Genomic DNA, 21,199 nt, shown 5'->3' with positions numbered 1-21,199 from the left:
GGGGAAACCCGAAACGTACATTTTATCTGTTTTCGTATATTAAATTGAAGCTTACATTGAATTTCACATTGTTATTTATTTAAATTATAAAAGGCCGCTTGGTTATGACATGAGCACCTTAGAGCACTGAACAAATTCTCTCTTGAACGCATGCATGATTTGATGATAGGCCATAAGGAAATAAAATACAAACACAGTAAAGTGGCAAAGAAAACACGTTTTAAAAAAAAACAATAACAAGAAATAAAGTGAGTAGAAAAGTGCCAGAAGACAAAAGAGAATAAAAAAATCTTCACAGCGATGGAGGCTCGAACCCGCGACCTTACTGGTAAGACGACTCCCCCTGATCGGGATAGGGTAGGGTAACTTTTTTTTTAAAGTCTCCCCCTTCCCAAACCCCCTACACTAGAACTTCTAGTAGGGGGTTTGGGAGGGGGGAGACTTAAAAAAAAAGTTCCCCCCCCCCTCCCAAACCCCCTACTAGAACAAGAATACTTGGGATGTAGTAGCTTATGGAAAGTCTCCCCTTTTCTACTCCCTTCATATCTTGTTATTATCAACATAAGTACCTGCTCCACTCACTTTTCCGATAAACAACAATAGGCCCTACCCATTTCTCATCACAAAGTAATGCAAGTTTTAATGACAACTAGGCTAGAGTGGGACACAAGATTTCCATTGAGGCTTGGTCGTGTTCAAACTGGCACAGCGTAAGTCATCCATTTCCGTGTACAGAGAGACAGGTTGACATAACATAACATGATAAGGGGCAGAAATTCCGTAAACATCTCTTTCAATAGGGGCGATCTATATTTAGGTTTTCGTCCAAACGAGGCATGAAATGTATACACACTGTTTTGTTTATGAAAATGTAAAATACTGAACAAAATGACCCGTCCTGATGTTAGATACTTCAAAAGCTGTGAAAGCTTTTCGCTATGTGAGTCAATTTGAAACATTTTGCAATGTGACCAATGACCTCGAGCACATGGAAAGGTACTATAGGTCATCCCCATTAGTATTTTCACCGTGGATCTTTTGTCGGGCGTTAAATTATTCAATTTGTCAATATATCGTAGTTGCATTTTAATTTTAAAAACTCTACAACAATCTTAATAGATTAGTGAAAGTTTAAAATTTCCTAACACAATCGTTGTTGTGGTTCTCCACCGCTATTTTGTCCTTCAAGTATTGACAGGAAGTGGGTTTTTTAAAGTTATTTCTTTCTTTGGGTGAGCTGGAGATCGAGATCGGAGGATTTGTTTTCTATTCGGGTTAGAGTCATTCGATACGGATAGTACGGTGAGAGAATGTGAGTAAAGAGCCTTTTCCAAAGACCAAACTATGCGCCGAGCAAGGCTCGAACCCAGAACCTTCCGATCCGAAAGCGAGTGTCATACCACTAGACCACATAGCCGTACTGCATGCCATTACAAGATCATGTATGTAATGTAGAATGTGTAATGGTAGCACGCCTGACCGGTAATCAGAAGGTCTCAGGTTCGATCCCCAGTCGAGGTCGACTGATTTTTTGGGGAATGTCTTTTTTATTTGTATTTTTCTTTTTTGCTTTGTCTGACCGGCACCTTTCATTCACACCTGTTCACATCTTTATCTTACACCGGTGCCTGCTCATTAGTTTCTTAATTTGACATGTAAATCGAGGGGTTTACATACCATAACATCATCATCATCATCATCATCATCATCATCATCATCATCATCATCATCATCATCATCATCATGATCATCACCACCATCATCATCATCATCATCATCATCATCATCATCATCATCATCATCATCATCATCATCACCATCACCGTTCATCACCATTAGTTGGTGACTTCAATACAATGTTTTTACTCTTACATGTTTATATCCATTAGTCCTAGATTCTATGAAAAGGCAGTCCCAATGGTCAGCTATTTTCAGAACGAGATCATATTTCTGGTCATCCTGGGTTCCGTTAAAGGTAATAATGATAAATTAACTGGTAACACATTCGATATCAACGTTTGTTTGTAGAACTCTTAAACAAAATAAAATGGACAGAAAAGTCTTCTTTCAAATAGTGATCGATTAAAATAAACCTCATCTAGAAGTCCCAGATTTGAGAAATATTGGCAAGATGAGGGCTATTTTAATCGATCGATATTTGAAGGACGAGTTTCTGGCCAATTGTTTTTTTAAAACATGGATTTTTTTAAGGGTTCGGCAGATGTAGCACTTTTCTATCTATGTCATAAGGATTCAATAGTCTGATGTCACGTCCGCCCAGCAACCAACAGCTTGGTGAAAACTTTTTCACATATCAGCGACGTCAACTCAGTTCCTTTTATACAAAATAATTGACAAAATAATAAATATATATATATATATATATATATATATATATATATATATATATAATATATATATATAATATATATATATCATAGCATAAATTGATTTGATTGAATTTTAGCAATGTTGTTATATTTTTTTGGAGCTTTTATATAGGGCACTACTCTCTGAATTGTGCTCAAAACGCTTTTAATGGGATCTCAACTCAATAAGGATGCCTCACACGTAGAACGAGTCATGACATTTTTTGAGGCTTATTTAAATTGATCGATATTTTGAGGGTCGAGTTTTCTGGCCAAATCGTTTAAGGTAGGAAACCAGCTAAAGGTAAGGTGATAAGATCAGAGCGAGACTCGAACCTGGAACATACGGATCAGAAGGTGAGGGCCATTCAACAAGACCCAAAAGCCTCAAATATATAGGGATAAACAATCATACAAATACGTTGATAAATTGGTTAAGACGGTATTTTGTTGTGTGTCATCTCCAGTGTCCTTGGAATGTCAGGAATGGCCACGTCGAACTTTGACGGAGGAATACACGGACAGTAAGACTACATAGATTCTGTGAACAACATTATTATTTAGTACTTTAATCGTTATTGCAAATTGCCTGTAAGATCAGATTCTGTGAACAACATTATTATTTAGTACTTTAATCGTTATTGCAAATTGCCTGTAAGATCAGATTGTTGGAGCAATAATATTTAGTACTTTTATCTTTTTTCTAGCTTGAATGTACGACCAGATTATGTGAATAAAATTATTACGAATTTACTCATTTTTGTAATTGCCTGTAAGAGCAGAGAATGAGAACAAAACTATGAGGTACAAGAGTGAGTCAAAAAGTAATAAGGCAAATGTCCTACTGGGTTCATTTCTTTTTCATGTGACGTCATAATTGGCTCAGTTGAACTGAAACGTGTATTCTTTAAACCAAAAGTAGAAAAAAAATCTGTCAAATTTTGACAAAGTTATGACAGTTGAAAATGGCAGCGCCCACGAATGTCCATCTGCCACAGGAATCTGTCATTGAAGTTCTTGTTTTCGAAGAAGAAACCTCTAGAAATATTTTTTAACTCCTTGGGAAAGGCATTTTGTGGAGGCAGTGGTTTTAGGTAAGTAGAACGTGTATCTCGTCGTTTAGAAAAAAATGAGATGCATGCAATCCAACACCTAAGCTGAAACCCCCTCGACCATGTCTTTATCTGACAAATTTCATGATGGTCGCTGTCCAAGCAGTGTCAGCTCAGTGAGTCAAATAAATACAGAAAAATTGATCAGATCTGATAGAAGAAATTCTCTTGATGGGATAGCAGGTACAAATAGACACTGAAGCGACTGAACGCAAGAATTTGTCGAGTTAGACCGGATTTGGAGTTGGAACGAGTACTGTTTCTTTATAAAAATGTCCTTCCACTCACACGTGTGTCAGGAAAAGGGAGATGATCGATGGACAACGCTGTCTCACCTTCCGTGTTTACCAGACTTGACACTTTCAGGCTTCCATCTGTTTGGTTCACTGAAGGAGGCAATGAGAGGACATCGCTTTGAAAATAATGCAGAAGACAAAACAGTATTGAAAAAATGGCTGAAAGTTAAGTCAATTCAGTTTTACGAGGACGGAATAAATAGCCTTACAAAAAGGTGGACTACGGCTATCGAGAGAGGCGGAGACTGTTGAAAAGTAACACTCTACTCGGCTATTGCCAAGCTTCAATCTGAGCTATAATGCAAGGTATTGATTTAATTTGTTTTAAAGTAATAAGCATATTCCCATTACTTTTTGGCTACCCTCTACTTCTATCTTTATTGCAAATTACCGACAAATCGTGATTGATAGCATTCTAATCATTTGGTCTGCTTTTATCTTTTATTTTCAAGTGTAAATAATATGCTGCATGGTCGTCATTAAAGATCATCCATCCTCGCTATTTTACGTCCCGTAATCATTAGAATCTTCCTATACATCCTGCTACCAAAAAGAGTTATGCTACCTTATGATTCAATGAGTAACTTATTTATTATTAGTCCTCCGCGGGGCTAGTAACATACACACTTCCAATGACTTTGGAACCGGAAAATTAGAGGATGTGACGTGACGACTTTTCTTCTCTACTAGATGATATCGTGATGACCCTTGAATCCAAGTCCCCGGATGACTTCTCCCAATACTCCGTGAAGAGTTTCACCACGAATGACCCGACGATTCCCGTCAAAGACCAGAGATTCATGGTCAATCACGTGGGGCCGCTCTGGCATCTCATCCTGGTCACAGGAACCTACGGAATGGTGAGTTGTAACACATCTAGACACAGTGGTTTGACTGTAAAGGAGCCATTTTGGAAACATCGTCCATTTCTACCCCTACTACTCGCCCATACACTAACATATCGCCATTTTACATTTTGGGGGTCTCGGTAGCTCCGTTGGTAGAGCAATCTCTTTGACACGCAAGGGGACGTGGATCGATCCGGGATTAATTGTGATTTTCTTCTCTGACCCTCCCTCTCCCTCCCCCCTCCTCCTCCCGCCTCACTCACAGTGAACCCATCAATGATCGCGTAGTCCCAGGTTTGAACGTTGATTTTTTTTTCCAAGATGATGATCATTTTAATCCACTTGAAGGACGGGTTTTCTGGCCAAAATATTAAGTCAGTGCTTTTCTTTCATAGCACGGCACGTTTTGCCAATGTATTCATCATTCAATAAACTATAGGGAATGGGATTAGCGGAAGAGTAGCGTCCCTTGATTGGACGTCACCGGCGGAGAAGTTATTTGTAAACAAACCAACTACAAGCCAAGCGCTCTAAATACAAAATTTATTATTCATATATCTGTACAAAAATGCACATCATAATCAACGTTATGCATTTTTTGTACAGAAATATGAATAATAAATTTTGTATTTGGAGCGGTTGGCTTGTAGTTGGTTTGTTCACAAATAACTTCTCCACCGGTGACGTCCAATCAAGGGACGCTACTCTTCCGCTAATCTCATTCCCTATTGTGTACTGTCATTCCATCAAGCAGATGGATGCTGCTTAACTCTCGAAATTGTCCATTTAACCTTTTGAAGGACGCCTCATCAAACTAACCCTTGACCCCTGCTATCTTGGGGACCATCGTGGGGGGGGGGGGGGGGGGGGGGGGGGGTCGGCGGGGGGAAGGGAGGTAAGGCTACGGAGCAAACCTGAACGAAACCAATGGGTGGATTGGACTCAAGAGCTTGGGAAAGCTAGCAACCAATTTAGGAGTGAACCTCTGAATTAAACCCTGGCCCTCCAAGTCTGGGGGTTGGGCGTGGTGTTAGCAACTCCATCCTGTCAAACAAAACAACGCTACAGAAGAAACGACAGCAAAGAAACTATCGTTCCACGACTGTTAGGTTGTAAAGACGTTGTAGTATCTATATATAGACTTGGGCGAGGTTGTTGAGTGGTCAAAGCGTTGCCCTCCGGTCGGGTTTCAGGCCCTACTTCAAGCACTTTCATTTGTTTTCCTCGGGCAAGATAAATATCAACAACGCCACTACCACTGTATCTCATTCGTCTGTAGTGTTTCATTCATCTTGGGGTTTTTTTTGAAAGACGAAACGTTCATCTTATCTATTTTCGTGTATTAAATTGAAGCTTACATTCAATTTCACATTGCTATTTAGTCCATTCGTATCACACCATCGAGTGAAAACATTCATCAATTGACTTTTTCCTTCCCAGCAATCGGATGTGAAAAACAGATTTTGAAGTTGAAATTGAATGTGTCGATATGGAGCTTCAGGTGAGTAAAATCACTTAGACGTTGTTTGATTTCATCATAATTACAGTACTCGGATTATAGCACGCTTTTTGGCTTCTGGAGAGAGCGTGCTATAATCCGAAATTTGATGCTCATTGGAGGTAACGACTTATTATCGATGCTATGCGTGTTTTACAACAATCACAACATCCGCCAGCACACAAAACTATGGATAACCTTAAACGTTTATAGAGTGTACAATTTAGTGAGAACTGCTCATAAAAATGGTTGGCTAAAAACAATAACAAAGAGCTGAGTGACGTCAATTTTGTTCCCTCTATAGAGAAAATTCTGTCCCCCAGTTCCAATGTGCCAGCGTGCAGAGTGTGATATAACCAGCGACTACTGTACTTGGGTTGTTTTATATTGTGCAAAATCCAGTCAATGTGCTCAAAGCCATTTTCAAGAGATCCCAAAACAACAGGAACAGTTAACATATGGGACGAGACATGACGCTAGTAAGGAGATTTGAGGGTATGTAGGCTTGTGCTTTGAAACTCGCTTTCGGATCGGAAGGTTTTGGGTTCGAGCCTAGCTCGGCGCATAGTTGAGTCCTTGGAAAAGGCTCACATTCTCTCATATTCTTTCATTTAATTTTCTCATTACTTTGTCTGCCACTGTTTCATACCCACCTTTTCCTCTATGGTGTAGTGCTAGGACACTCGCCTTGGATTGGAAGGTCCTGGGTTCGAGTCCTGCTATGAGTGACGCATAATTGAGCCCTTGGAAAAGGCCCTTTACTCACATTCTCTCATCATACTTAGGAGTAAAATGAGTACATGGTCGTAGCTTTGTCTCTGCTGGAAATATTGCAATATCGCCTAACGGGCGTCATGTCTCGTCCTACATGTTAATTGTTGCTGTTGGCTAGAAAACCCATTGAGCATGTGTAGTGGAAAATTGCCCTGTATGAAATCTCAAGTTTGTTTTTTAACTGATAATGTGTCACGTGATAACCTATTTGAGCCTAGATACGTTCTTCGTCTTCACTAGAGGAATTCAAGCGTCGATTGAAGACATTCTTATTCCGATAGGCTTTCTTTTGATTATGTGTATAATTAACATTGTTCGTGTACTGAGGGCTTAACCTATGTTATGTGCCCAGAGCCCTCCTGATGAAGGGATGTTTGGGGCACTATAAATCTATACCATTATAATTATTTCTATTTCCCCCAGCGATCTCGCGGGTGGGGGGGGGGGAGTAAGGCTACGGAGCAAACCCGAACGAAACCAATGGGTGGATTGGACTCAAGGGCTTGGGAAAGCATGGCAACCAATTTAGGAGGGAACCTCTGAATTAAACCCTGGCCCTCCAAGTCTGGGGGTTGGCCGTGGTGTTAGCAACTCCATCCTGTCAAACAAAACAACGCTACAGAAGAAACGACAGCAAAGAAACTATCGTTCCACGACTGTTTGTTTGTAAAGACTTTGTAGTAGTATGTGTAATATATAGACTTGGGCGATGTGGTTGAGTGGTCAAAGCGTTGCCCTCAGGTCGGGTTTCAGGCCACACTTCATGCACTTTCTTTTGTTTCGCTGGGGGAAATAGAAATAATAATGATGGTATAGATTTATAGTGGGCCAAACATCCCTTCATCAGGAGGGCTCTGGGCGCATAACATAGTCCAGATAATGCGTATCATCCCATGACCTATTTCTCTATTTTCCCCCAGCGATCGTCGTCCAGGGTGACAGTCAGCGTGTACCGTGACGATTTGGTGGACAAGAAAAACCTTTATTTACCGGACGTAAACACACATTTAAAAAGAAAAAAAAAAGTTGAGCTTTTCTATAGATAGTTCGAAGATGACGTCAATCGGGTCTTTGTTATTGTTTTTTGCCATCCGCGTTTATGAGTAATGCTCACTGAACTGTATTAACCCGACTATAAATGTTCATGGATACACACAGTTTTGTGTGTTGGTCTGGTATACTTCCGGATGGCAATGTTATGAGCTTCTTAGCCAAGCGCATACTATCTATAGATAGTGTGCGCTTGGCAAAAAAAGCTCATAACATTGCCATCCGGAAGTATAACGGACCAACACACAAAACTATATGTAATCTTGAACGTCTATAGTCTCGTTAATACAGTTTAGTGAGAAGTACTCATAAACGCGGATGTCAAAAAGCAAGAACAAAGACCCGAGTGACGTCAACTGCATACTATCTATAGAGCAATATCCACTAAACGTGCTCAAAGCGCTTTACAAAAGGTCCGTGACCGTAATACGTAACATAAAGAACGAGACATGACGCTTGTTAGGCGGTAATACAATTACACAGATAACGCTGTTAACGGCCAGGTACTCATTTTACACCTGAGTACGGTGAGAGAATGTGAGTAAAGAGTCTTGTCCAAGGACTCATCTATGCGCCGAGCGACGTTCGAACCCAGGACCTTTGGATCTGAAAGAGAGTGTCATACCACAAGACCACACTTTATTCAAATGACTCACATAGAACTTGAAACCTGGGAACGTGTACATAAATGACACACCTACAGGGTTGGACCAGAAAATCCTGGATTCGAGTCCAAACTCTAATGACATTCTTTCCCCGTACTCAGTTGTAAATACGAGTACCTGACCGTAAACAGCGTTGTTTCTGCCCGAAAAAAAAAAACGGTTCTGTCGGCTATTGACCTCTTGTATAGCGCTTTGGGCTTGTTTAGTGGAAATAGCTTTATGTAAATGCTCTTTTAATGGTGATAATAGTAATGTTAATAATAAGAACAATAATAATAATAATGATAATAATAATAACAATAATAATAATAATAATAATAATAATAATAATAATTATAATAATGATAATAATAACAATAATAATAATAATAATAATAATAATGATAATAATAATAATAATAATAATAATAATAATAATAATAATAATAATAATAATAATAATAATACTAATAACAATAATAATAATAACAATAATAATAATAATAATAATAATAATAATAATAATAATAATAATAATAATAATAATAATAATAATAATAATAATAATAATAATAATAATAATAATAATAATAATAATAATAATAATAATAATAATAATAATAACAATAATGATAATAATAATAATAATAATAATAATAATAATAATAATAATAATAACAATAATGATAATAATAACAATAATAACATTTTATCCAAACCTTACTCAAGTGAATGTCATAAGCAAAAACGAAAATAGCAGTTTCCAAGAAGAACAAAATACCAAACGCGTAACGTTTCGGGCTCAATTGCCTTCTTCAGCCAATAACAGAAAACAATGAAAACATACATTCCTTAAAAAGCACATCGACGGTAGAATGCAAGTAATGTATTTGTTGTTTCGTTGTTTTTGGTTTTTGGCTGAAGAACGGTTTAGAAACGGTCTGTGTTTGGTATTTTGTCCATTTTTTGAAATTGATATATTCTTTTTGTTTTTTTTTTGTTTGTTTGTTTGTTTGTTTGTTTGTTTACTACTTTTTACATTCCACAGGTTCAAGCATCTTTGTATCATGTTAGGTGAAAGTTGCATATAAAAGCTAAAACTGCCGAACGAAATTGCACATATTTGCACATTGAACGACTATGTGATCTTGTGGTATGACAATCGCTTTCGGATCGGAAGGTCCTGGGTTCGAGCCTCGCTCGGCGCATAGTTGAGTCCTTGGAAAAGGCTCTTTACTCACATTCTCTCACCGTACTCAGGTGTAAAATGAGTACCTGGCCGTTAACAGCGTTATCTGTGTAATTGTATTACCGCCTAACAAGCGTCATGTCTCGTTCTTTATGTTACGTATTACGGTGTAATATGAGTACCTGGCCGTTGACAGCCTTGTCTCTGTCAGGGAAAAAAATTGTGGCCTTCATGTTTCGTTCTACATGTTATGTGTTGCTGTTGGTCAGGGACACCTTTTAAAGCGCTTTGAGCACATTTAGTGGATATTGCGCTATATAAAAAGCTCAAGTTTAAAATTTATAAAATATCACAGAAACGATATTTTACACACTTCTCTTCATTTCAGTATTTTTTTGCAAACGTTCTCATCCACTTTGACACGCACAGGGTTGGATCGCGGCGAGCTGAATACCATCAGGAGTTTTTTACCCGGAATGGTAAGTCTTTGATTTCCACCTACAAGTAGGTCGGATGGCGACGAGCTGAATACCATCAGGAGTTTTTACCCGGAATGGTAAGTCTTTGATTTCCACCTACAAGTAGGTCGGATGGCGGCGAGCTGAATACCATCAGGAGTTTTTACCAGGAATGGTAAGTCTTTGATTTTCACCTACAAGTAGGTCGGATGGCGGCGAGCTGAATACCATCAGGAGTTTTTACCCGGAATGGTAAGTCTTTGATTTTCACCTACAAGTAGATCGGATAGCGACGAGCTGAATACCATCAGGAGTTTTTACCCGGAATGGTAAGTCTTTGATTTTCACCTACAAGTAGGTCGGATGGCGGCGAGCTGAATACCATCAGGAGTTTTTACCCGGAATGGTAAGTCTTTGCTTTCCACCTACAAGTAGGTCGGATGGCGGCGAGCTGAATACCATCAGGAGTTTTTACTCGGAATGGTAAGTCTTTGATTTTCACCTACAAGTAGGTCGATGGCGACTAGCTGAATACCATCAGGAGTTTTTACCCGGAATGGTAAGTCTTTGATTTTCACCTACAAGTAGGTCGGATGGCGACGAGCTGAATACCATCAGGAGTTTTTACCCGGAATGGTAAGTCTTTGATTTTCACCTACAAGTAGGTCGGATGGCGGCGAGCTGAATACCATCAGGAGTTTTACCCGGAATGGTAAGTCTTTGATTTTCACCTACAAGTAGGTCGGATGGCGACGAGCTGAATACCATCAGGAGTTTTTACCCGGAATGGTAAGTCTTTGATTTTCACCTACAAGTAGTGTGGACATATCGTATCGAGATATCGATATATTGATTTGAATGACAATATAGCATCATATTGATTTCAAAATCCCATAACGATATCGATATATATCATGCTCGCAGTTTACCAGCGCTGCCGGATGGCCACGTGTAAGGCCAATATTGGACACACAGAGAATAATTTCTATAGATAGTTCGAAGATGACGTCAGTCAGGTCTTTGTTATTGTTTTTTGCCATCCGCGTTTATGAGTAATGCTCACTGAACCGTATTAACCTACCTATAAACGTTCATGGATACACACAGTTTTGTGTGTTGGTCCGTTATACTTCCTGATGGCAATGTTATGAGCTTCTTAGCCAAGCGCATACTATCTATATTTATTGTTATTATCGTTTTATAATGATGGATCCAAAAAATCACAAAATCAGTAAAAAGTGACAAACAATGAAGAAACGAAGAACTTTTTCATGAAAAGAGGGGTTGGGGTTTGGCAGGGGGTGGGGCAAGAATGTTTATCGAAAATTATTATTGATTTTCGATATATCGATTCACAATTTTTACTCCTAGAGATGTTTTTCTCCTCTGGATAAATTTTATGCTCGTCGGAGAAGTATTTCATAAGTGCGTCCGCCATTGTTCCGATAGTTTAGAATCAGTTACTAAGTTACTATATGTCAATACGAGGGAAGTGACAACTGTTGAAGCCAATTATGGGGATTGATTTTTCATTGTTGTTGTTTTGAACCAAAAGCAGTGCATACAAAGACCGATAGGGAAGACACTCACTTTTTTCGTTTTTGTTTGTTTATATTTGAACCCAAGGGAAGACACCCATTGGTGGCCAGTCAATAATTTACATTATTGCAAGCTCTTTTAATCATATATCACAGACTTCGTAATATTTAATATGGCAGTATAAAAATATACATAAACAGGAATATACGTTACGTAATATAACATAAATATACTAGTGTAGTTTAGTAATATTACGAATATAAGATATTCTTAAATTATATTCAATTGTGACATTGTTTAGAAGTAATAAAATGTAATTCAGTGTATTATTCATGGAAAAACAATATTGGCAATACAATTGCAAAGGGCAATAACTTAATAATTTTAATACACCATAACAGTCGTTATGGACAATATTTTGTGTTGGGTTGAGAATATTTCCAATGAAACTAACAATTTGGGTTACCAGACCTGTAATTTAGCACATGTCGTTTTCACAATATGCTGTCTTTTCCAGTAAATATCAGACAAGTGAACCAATCAGATATATGTAAAAGTATTGTAGAATAAATCGGCATACACAACTAGGCTGTAGTCTGAAAATAAAACACGTATTTACACAATATTGGCCAGATAACTCGCCTGAAGATTTGAAAACCATCTCTCCGAATTGTCATGTTGTTATTATTATTATTATTATTATTATATTATTATTATTATTATTATTATTATTATTATTATTATTATTATTATTATTATTATTATTTATTATTATTATTATTATTATTGTTATTATTATTATTATTATTATTATTATTATTATTATTATTATTATTATTATTATTATTATTATTATTATTATTATTATTATTATTATTATTATTATTATTATTATTATGTTATTATTTTTTATATATTAATGTTATGTCTTTCCATGCTTAGAATAATGGAACGGGCATCTTTGAAATACAAATTCGTACTGGAAAGGTTTACTTAAGGAAAAACCTGGACTGTGAGCATGATCCAAAAGTCGTGTGGATTGTTCTCAAGAAGGTAAGAGGCGAACGTTTGGTGAAGATCGTCTTCATCTGGTCAATGTATCCAGGGGCAGATAGTCAGCAAACTCAGTCCACAATTTTGGTTCATTTTTCTCCTCCTCCTCCTTTTCCTCCTCCTCCTTTTCCTCTCCTCCTTCTCCTTTTCCTCCTCCTCCTCCTCCTCCTCCTTTCCCTCCTCCTCCTCCTTTTCATCCTCCTCCTCCTCCTTTTCATCCTCCTCCTCCTTTTCATCCTCCTCCTCCTTTTCATCCTCCTCCTCTTTCCCTCTTCCTCCCATCCTCCTCCTCCTCCTACCGTCCTCTTTCTTCTCATTCTTCTTCTAAATTCTAACTAACTTTAAACCTATAATATACAGGGTGTCTGTCTCACATCTGATGTTCAAACGTTTTTTCTGAGCAAGCGGCCTTTTGGCACGGTGCTTGGACGACTTGCAATATATAAGGATAAGAGTAAATTATTTTCACAAACTCGTGTGAATAATGCTCTTTGGAGTGCCGAGTGCTGTCAATGCTTTCTGTAGACTGGCGAGAGTTTAGGCTGGAAAGTATGTGTCACGTCCTGAATAGTTTCATCAACACGTCATGGTCGATGGTCAATCTCTGACATTGTGTGTGTGTCAGCAAATGTAGAAAAACTGTTTTTGTTTGTTTTAAAAATCGTTTTCATGTCCTGTAATGGACTGCCACAATGGGCTATAAAACGTTGTAGAGCTACTTTAGGGCCATTTTGTTTCGTGCAAACACATGACACAAAGAGATTTTTGTCACACTGTTTAATTCCGAAATAGGAGGAGAGAAAAATGAGGTCTTTTGTTCACGTTTGTCTTTCAAACTTGATGACGTCATCTGGGTGGATGATGAGCATAAATGTGTATAGAACCAGATGCAAATATCAATAATGGGTTTTAGAAAAAATAAGTCTTTGAAATCAGGGAAAAGATTTTATGGACACCCTGTGCTTGTCTTATGATGTCGAACATCTTCTTCTTCTTCTTCTTCTTCTTCTTCTTCTTCTTCTTCTTCTTCTTCTTCTTCTTCTTCTTCTTCTTCTTCTTCTTCTTCTTCTTCTTCTTCTTCTTCTTCTTCTTCTTCTTCTTCTTCTTCTTCTTCTTCTTCTTCTTCTCTTCTTCTTCTTCTTCTTCTTCTTCTTCTTCTTCTTCTTCTTCTTCTTCTTCTTCTTCTTCTTCTTCTTCTTCTTCTTCTTCTTCTTCTTCTTCTTCTTCTTCTTCTTCTTCTTCTTCTTCTTCTTCTTCTTCTTCTTCTCTCTTCTTCTTCTTCTTCTTCTCTTCTTCTTCTTCTTCTTCTTCTTCTTCTTCTTCTTCTTCTTCTCTTCTTCTTCTTCTTCTTCTTCTTCTTCTTCTTCTTCTTCTTCTTCTTCTTCTTCTTCTTCTTCTTCTTCTTCTTCTTCTTCTTCTTACGAATATACGAATATGATATAGCATTACTTAATCATAATTAATTCAGATAATTGATATATAATGTATATATATATATATATATATATATAAGTATATATATATATATAAGTATATATATATATATATATATATATATATATATATATATATATATATATAATAAATTGAATCGTGTTGGATACAAATATGGTACGAATAGTGCTCGACATGTAGCAATGGAGCGAATTATTATTTTAATATTTACCACAATGTTGGAGTCAGTCCAACATATATATATATATAATATATATATATATATATAATATATATATATATATATATATAATATATATATATATATATATATATATATGCACTACGGTCTGGCCTCCAAATAATAGAAAGCAGTATTTTAGATCCAGATGGCCCTCTGGCTGAAGTTTATCCGTTTATTTGGATTCAAACGGACAATGGCATCCATTACCTGCCAAATCTTCATCAGGACGGAAGTAAATCACAAATTACTCCCCTCCCCCCCCCCCCCCCCCCCCCTCCCAGATCTAAAATGCCCAACTGTCCAATCACTGTTTGTTGGTAAAAGGACCAAAACAAGTAAAGGAAATTCTCTGCACTTGGAACACAATATACCAGTTCATTGACTTGAGAGGCAAGCAAAGCACTAACCCAACCAAGTTAAAGGAAGCCGTAATGAAACAAGTATGGAATAAACATGTTCATTATTTTCAGACATGGTCCGGCGGCCAGAAGACTCAATGTCTTCGAATTGAAATCCAATGTAGGTCAGGTCCAGCACCTCAATTCTTCTTGAACAAAACTTGCTTGAGTATACCTCAGTGCTATGCTACAGGCTATAACTTCACAATGGATCACGTGGTATGTAAAATGTAAACAAATACGGTCTGATAGGTTGCTGGAGATTTAAAAAGGCTTCATTCAATGGGGTTTTGTACTGGAGATTGAATTGCTGTGGAACAATAGGTCAGGGCAATCCACCTCTCTTTCTCTCTCTCTCTCTCTCTCGTTCTCTCTCTCTCTCTCTCTCTCTCTCTCTCTCTCTCTCTCTCTCTCTCTCCTTTTTTGTGCGGCTATGTGGTCTAGTGGTATGACACTCGCTTTCGGATCGGAAGGTCCTGGGTTCGAGCTTTGCTCGGCGCATAGTTGGGTCCTTGGAAAAGGCTCTTTACTGACATTCTCTCATCGTACTCGTCAGGTGTAAAATGATTACCTGGCCGTTAACAGTGTTGTCTCTGTCGAAAAAAACAAGTAATATCGCCTAACATGCGTCATGTCTCATTCTACGTGTTACATGTTGCTGTTGGCTAGGGACCCTTTGTAAAGCGCCTTGAGCACGTTTAGTGAATATTGCGCTATATAAAAACCCAAGCTCAAAGCTGAAATGCTTTACCAAGATATTGTCACTGTTACGTTTTTGTTATTCTTCTACACGACAAGACTTTGGGTTAAAACTAAAAACTAGAGGTGACCAAATGAGTCAACAAAATGGAGATAAACATAAAGGGAGTAAATCTGACTCATGAGTGTTGTTCATTCATGATTCAGATTTCCTCCCTTTATCTTTATCTCCAAGACTTTGTTGTTGACTGGTACGTGCCCGTTATTCCGATTGATCTCAACACGGTTTTGCTATTGTTACGTTTTTGTTATATCTCTCCACATCACCAACATTTTGTCACTAATCCTTTTTTGTTGTTGTTTTTCTTCTGCACTTTAACAAAGTTTTGTAACGGTTATGATTTTGTTATTCTTCTGCACTTTAACAAGCTTGTGCAACTGTTATAATTTTGTTTTTCTTCTGCACTTTAACAAGATTTTGTAACTGTTATGATTTTGTTATTCTTCTGCACTTTAACAAGATTTTGTAATTGTTATGATTTTGTTATTCTTCTGCACTTTAACATAATTTTGTAACTGTTATGATTTTGTTATTCTTCTGCACTTTAACAAGATTTTGTAACTGTTATGATTTTGTTATTCTTCTGCACTTTAACATAATTTTGTAACTGTTATGATTTTGGTATTCTTCTGCACTTTAACAAGATTTTGTAACTGTTATGCTATATTGTTATTCTTCTGCACTTTAACAAGATTTTATAACGTTATGGTTTTGTTATTCTTCTGTAACTTTAACAAGACTGTGTAACGGTTATAATTTGTGATTCTTCTGCACTTTAACTAGATTTTGTAACTGTTATGATTTTGTTATTCTTCTGTAACTTTAACAAGACTGTGTAACGGTTATGATTTTGTGATTCTTCTGCACCTTAACAAGATTTTGTAATTGTTATGATTTTGTTATTCTTCTGTAACTTTAACAAGACTGTGTAACGGTTATGATTTTGTTTATCCTCTTTAGCTCATCAAGTTTTTGTTATTGTTACTTGTGACTTTACAGTCTAGTGGTATGAAGCCCACCTGCGGACCTGTAGGTTTGTGGTTTTGATCAGCGTAAAATTGGGTCCTTGGGAAAGGCTCTTTACCCACATTTTCATGACGCATAACAGGTGATGCTGGGAATAGCGTAGTATCTGTCGTGGAAAATTGTATTAGAGGATTACAAGACGTCTCGTTCTGCATGTTCACTGTTGCTGTTGCCTTGGACTCCCTGGTAACGTCCTTTGCGCACATTAAGTGAATTGTGTTGTATTAAAATTCATGTTTTTGTTTGTTTTCTAACACGTTTGTTTTGATTTTTTAAGGGGAATTTGACAGGAGAAAATGGAAATAGCATCTATGCAAAAGGTCGTAGGAGAAGGAGACTCTCGTACAGCGTCATTAAAGGTTTGATCTTGTTTTTGATGTAATAAATCTATGGTGAGGTTTGACTCGTATAAAGAAATTCACCCATACAATATAATATAATAAATGTAATATAATATAATATAATATAATATAATATAATATAATATAATATAATATAATATAATATAATATAATATAATATAATATAATATAATATAATATAATATAATAAATATAATATGATATAATATAATATAATATAATATAAAATAATATAATATAATATAATATAATATAATATAATATAATATAATATAATATAATATAATATAATATAATATAATATAATATAATATAATATAATATAATATAATATAATATAATATAATATAATATAATATAATATAATATAATATAATATGATATGATATAATATATAATATAATATTATATAATACACCAGCCGCCAATTATAACGCACGGGCTATTTATCGATTTGTGATTTAATCGTTTATTTTTAGAAAGTGGTTTTCAATTTATGATTTAGAACATAAACCATTTCTTAAAATACTTTACGAAAAAAAAACCCAATTATTTGAAGCTATTTATGGGTTTGTTGTTGTAATTAACAGAATTTGGCCCAGAAAGTAAAAGTCACAGACCGTCTTCTCGTAATTAACGTTTTTGGGCTCCTTTGATTCGCCCTCGTTATGGACATCTGGTCCTTAAGCTCTAAATTATGAGATTCCGAATTTGTCATTCCACTCTTCCACCAAAGCTTGGATGAGTTGATCCCGGTTTTGGGGCCTTGGTCAGCGATCATCAATCGTGCATTTCAGACAATCCCACTCCGGTACTAAAGGCCTGATGGTACTCAAAAACTACTTTATTGTTTACAGTAAAGGCAAATTGGACACACATGTAGATATTATGTTGTCATTTTCATTTTTAACACAAGATTCGATTTCAAAAGGTTCAGAGCATCTTTCGATTTCAATAGACAGAGAAACTGGGAAATTAAGTGCCAGAAGACCAACATCTCATCTGGTGCCGATCTACATTGTCATCGTCCAGGTATTACACGATACTGGGTCATGTAAATGGTGGTGCTTGAAGCGATACTGGGTCATGTAAATGGTGATGCTTGAAGCGATACCGGGTCATGTAAATGGTGATGCTTGAAGCGATACTGGGTCATGTAAATGGTGGTGCTGAAGCGATACCGGGTCATGTAAATGTGGTGCTTGAAGCGATACTGGGTTATGTAAATGGTGGTGCTTGAAGCGATACGGGTCATGTAAATGGCGATGCTCAAAGCGATGCTGGGTCATGTAAATGGTGATGCTTGAAGCGATACTGGGTCATGTAAATGGTGGTGCTTGAAGCGATACCGGGTCATGTAAATGGTGATGCTTGAAGCGATACTGGGTCATGTAAATGGTGATGCTTGAAGCGATACTGGGTCATGTAAATGGTGGTGCTCAAAGCGATACAAGGACATGTAAATTGTGGTGCTCGAAGCGATACTGGGTCATGTAAATGGTGGTGCTTGAAGCGATACTGGGTCATGTAAATGGTGGTGCTCGAAGCGATACTGGGTCATGTAAATGGTGGTACTCGAAGCGATACTGGGTTATGTAAATGGTGATGCTTGAAGCGATACTGGGTCATGTAAATGGTGATGCTTAAAGCGATAATGGGTCATGTAAATTGTGGTGCTCGAAGCGATACTGGGTCATGTAAATGGTGATGCTCGAAGCGATACTGGGTCATGTAAATGGTGGTGCTCGAAGCGATACTGGGTCATATAAATGGTGATGCTTGAAGCGATACTGGGTTATGTAAATGGTGATGCTAAAATCGATACTGGGTCATGTAAATGGGGATGCTAGAAGCGATACTGGGTCATGTAAATGGTGGCGCTAGAAGCGATACTGGGTCATGTAAATGGGGATGCTAGAAGCGATACTGTGTCATGTAAATGGTGGTGCTTGAAGAGATACTGGGTCATGTAAATGGTGATGCTAGAAGCGATCCTGGGTCATGTAAATTGTGGTGCTTGAAGCGATACTGGGTCATGTAAATGGTGGTGCTTGAAGCGATACTGGGTCATGTAAATGGTGGTGCTTGAAGCGATACCGGGTCATGTAAAAGGTGGTGCTTGAAGCGATACTGGGTCATGTAAATGGTGGTGCTTGAAGCGATACCGGGTCATGTAAATGGCGATGCTCAAAGCGATGCTGGGTCATGTAAATGGTGATGCTTGAAGCGATACTGGGTCATGTAAATGGTGGTGCTTGAGCGATACTGGGTCATGTAAATGGTGGTGCTTGAAGCGATACCGGGTCATGTAAATGGTGGTGCTTGAAGCGATTACTGGGTCATGTAAATGGTGGGCTTGAAGCGATACCGGGTCATGTAAATGGTGATGCTTGAAGCGATACCGGGTCATGTAAATGGTGATGCTTGAAGCGATACTGGGTCATGTAAATGATGATGCTCGAAGCGATACTGGGTCATGTAAATTGTGGTGCTCGAAGCGATACTGGGCCATGTAAATAGTGGTGCTTGAAGCGATACTGGGTCATGTAAATGGTGGTGCTCGAAGCGATACTGGGTCATGTAAATGGTGGTACTCGAAGCGATACTGGTTATGTAAATGGTGATGCTTGAAGCGATACTGGGTCATGTAAATGGTGATGCTTAAAGCATCCCGGGGCTGTAAATTGTGGTTTCCGAAGCCCAAACTGGGGGGGGAAATGGGGGATCTTGAACGATTTCGGGGCGTAAATGGGGGTGCTAGAAGCGTACTGGGGCATGAAAAGGGGGTGAGAACTCGGAGAATTTTAATAACAAAGGGGAAAAATTTTTTTAACTTTTTGTTAAAAACGCCAAAACCCAATTTCATTCGTCTGTATTTTTCATCCTTTTGTTTTGATGTTTTAAAAGGGGGGCCCAAAAATCTTTTATATGTTTTCATATTGAATTAAAACTTACATTCAATTTCACATTTTTTATTATTTTTGAAACTTTTCAACTTTTTTTCTAATTTTGTTTTTTTTTTGTATTTGCGGGGGGGGGGGGGTCGTCTGGGGTCTTTTTTTTTTTAAAAAAAAAAAACACTTTCAATAAATTTGTTTTCAATTTTTTGGGCCGGGTTTTTTAAAAACCCTGAATTTCGTTTACCGGGTTTGGGCAACCCCGGGTATTATTACCCGTCGTGAAAGGAAGTGGGGGAAAAAGTGGGGAAAAAGGGAATGGGAAATTTCGGGGGGAAAGGGGGGCCCAACCCCCCCACCTTACTTTAATGAAACTCGCCCAAACTTTTTTAGTGACATGAAAAAAATTTGGGTTTTGTACATTTTTGATTAGAATTTGAAGGGGGAAAGGGGTGGTTTTAAAGGGGAAGTTTGGCCAAAATGTGGGGTTGAAGGGGGGGAAGTGGCAGAAATGTGGGTTTGAGATGGTTTAAGTTTTTTGGGAAAATTTTTTTTTTGGGGGGTGGAAAAAGGGAGAAAAGTGGTTTTAGATTTGGGGAATGGGAAAAGGGGGGTTTAATTGGGGAAGTGGCAAAAAGTGGGGTTAGAGGGGGGAAATTGCAGAAATTTTCGTTTAGTGGGAAGTGGCAAACTTGGTGTTTTTTAAGGTAAGTGGGAAAAATGGGTTTTGAATGGGAAGTGGGGAAATTTGGTGATGAAAGGGGAAGGGCAGAAAAATTGGGGTGAATGGTGAAGTGGCGAAAAAGTTGGGGTTGAAAAGGGGGGAAAGGCCCGAAATTTGGCGTTGGATGGGAAGTGGGGCATGTTTGGGTTTAGATGGGGAAGTGGGAAAATTGGCCCTTTAATGGGTTTTTATGTATACCCACCCTTTAAAAAAGTTTTAAAGTTTTCTTTTGAATGAAATTTGCTAAGATGGAAAAGAAAAGACTCCTAAATTCCTTTTTTTTTGTTTTTAGCCATCATTTAATTTTATATTTCCGGCTGGGGGAGTTGTTTAAATTTTTTAAATAAAATCAAAGCTTCAATAATAGACTTTTCATATACAGGGATTTATTTTTATTTTTTAAGGAACGGAAAAAGGGCCCTAAGACAAACCAGGGGATTTCAGTGTAAAAGGGGGACAAATTTTCCCGTCCCAAAGGGAAATGTGGGTCATAGGCAAGGGAAAGGGGCGTTTTGGGGCTGATT

General features: G+C 37.6%; 1 protein-coding gene across 1 annotated transcript; it reads left to right on the top strand.

Annotated features, from left to right (window-relative positions):
- Positions 1-4,127: 4,127 nt before the first annotated feature.
- Positions 4,128-18,079, top strand: LOC144974244 (uncharacterized). The gene is made up of 9 exons (XM_078917163.1): positions 4,128-4,637; positions 6,066-6,126; positions 7,818-7,892; positions 10,169-10,248; positions 10,788-10,797; positions 12,720-12,830; positions 14,979-15,125; positions 16,970-17,051; positions 17,645-18,079. Exons 2-9 carry the CDS (start codon positions 6,115-6,117, stop codon positions 17,689-17,691), a joined length of 564 nt encoding a protein of 187 aa, XP_078773289.1. The 5' UTR covers positions 4,128-4,637; positions 6,066-6,114; the 3' UTR covers positions 17,692-18,079.
- Positions 18,080-21,199: the final 3,120 nt, after the last annotated feature.

This window comes from Berghia stephanieae, chromosome 5 (assembly GCF_034508935.2).
Source record: "Berghia stephanieae isolate SIO BIC M18660-M18661 chromosome 5, UCSD_Bste_1.3, whole genome shotgun sequence".
Taxonomy (NCBI): Eukaryota; Metazoa; Mollusca; class Gastropoda; order Nudibranchia; family Aeolidiidae; genus Berghia; species Berghia stephanieae.
This window is presented reverse-complemented; position numbering and strand designations above follow the sequence as displayed.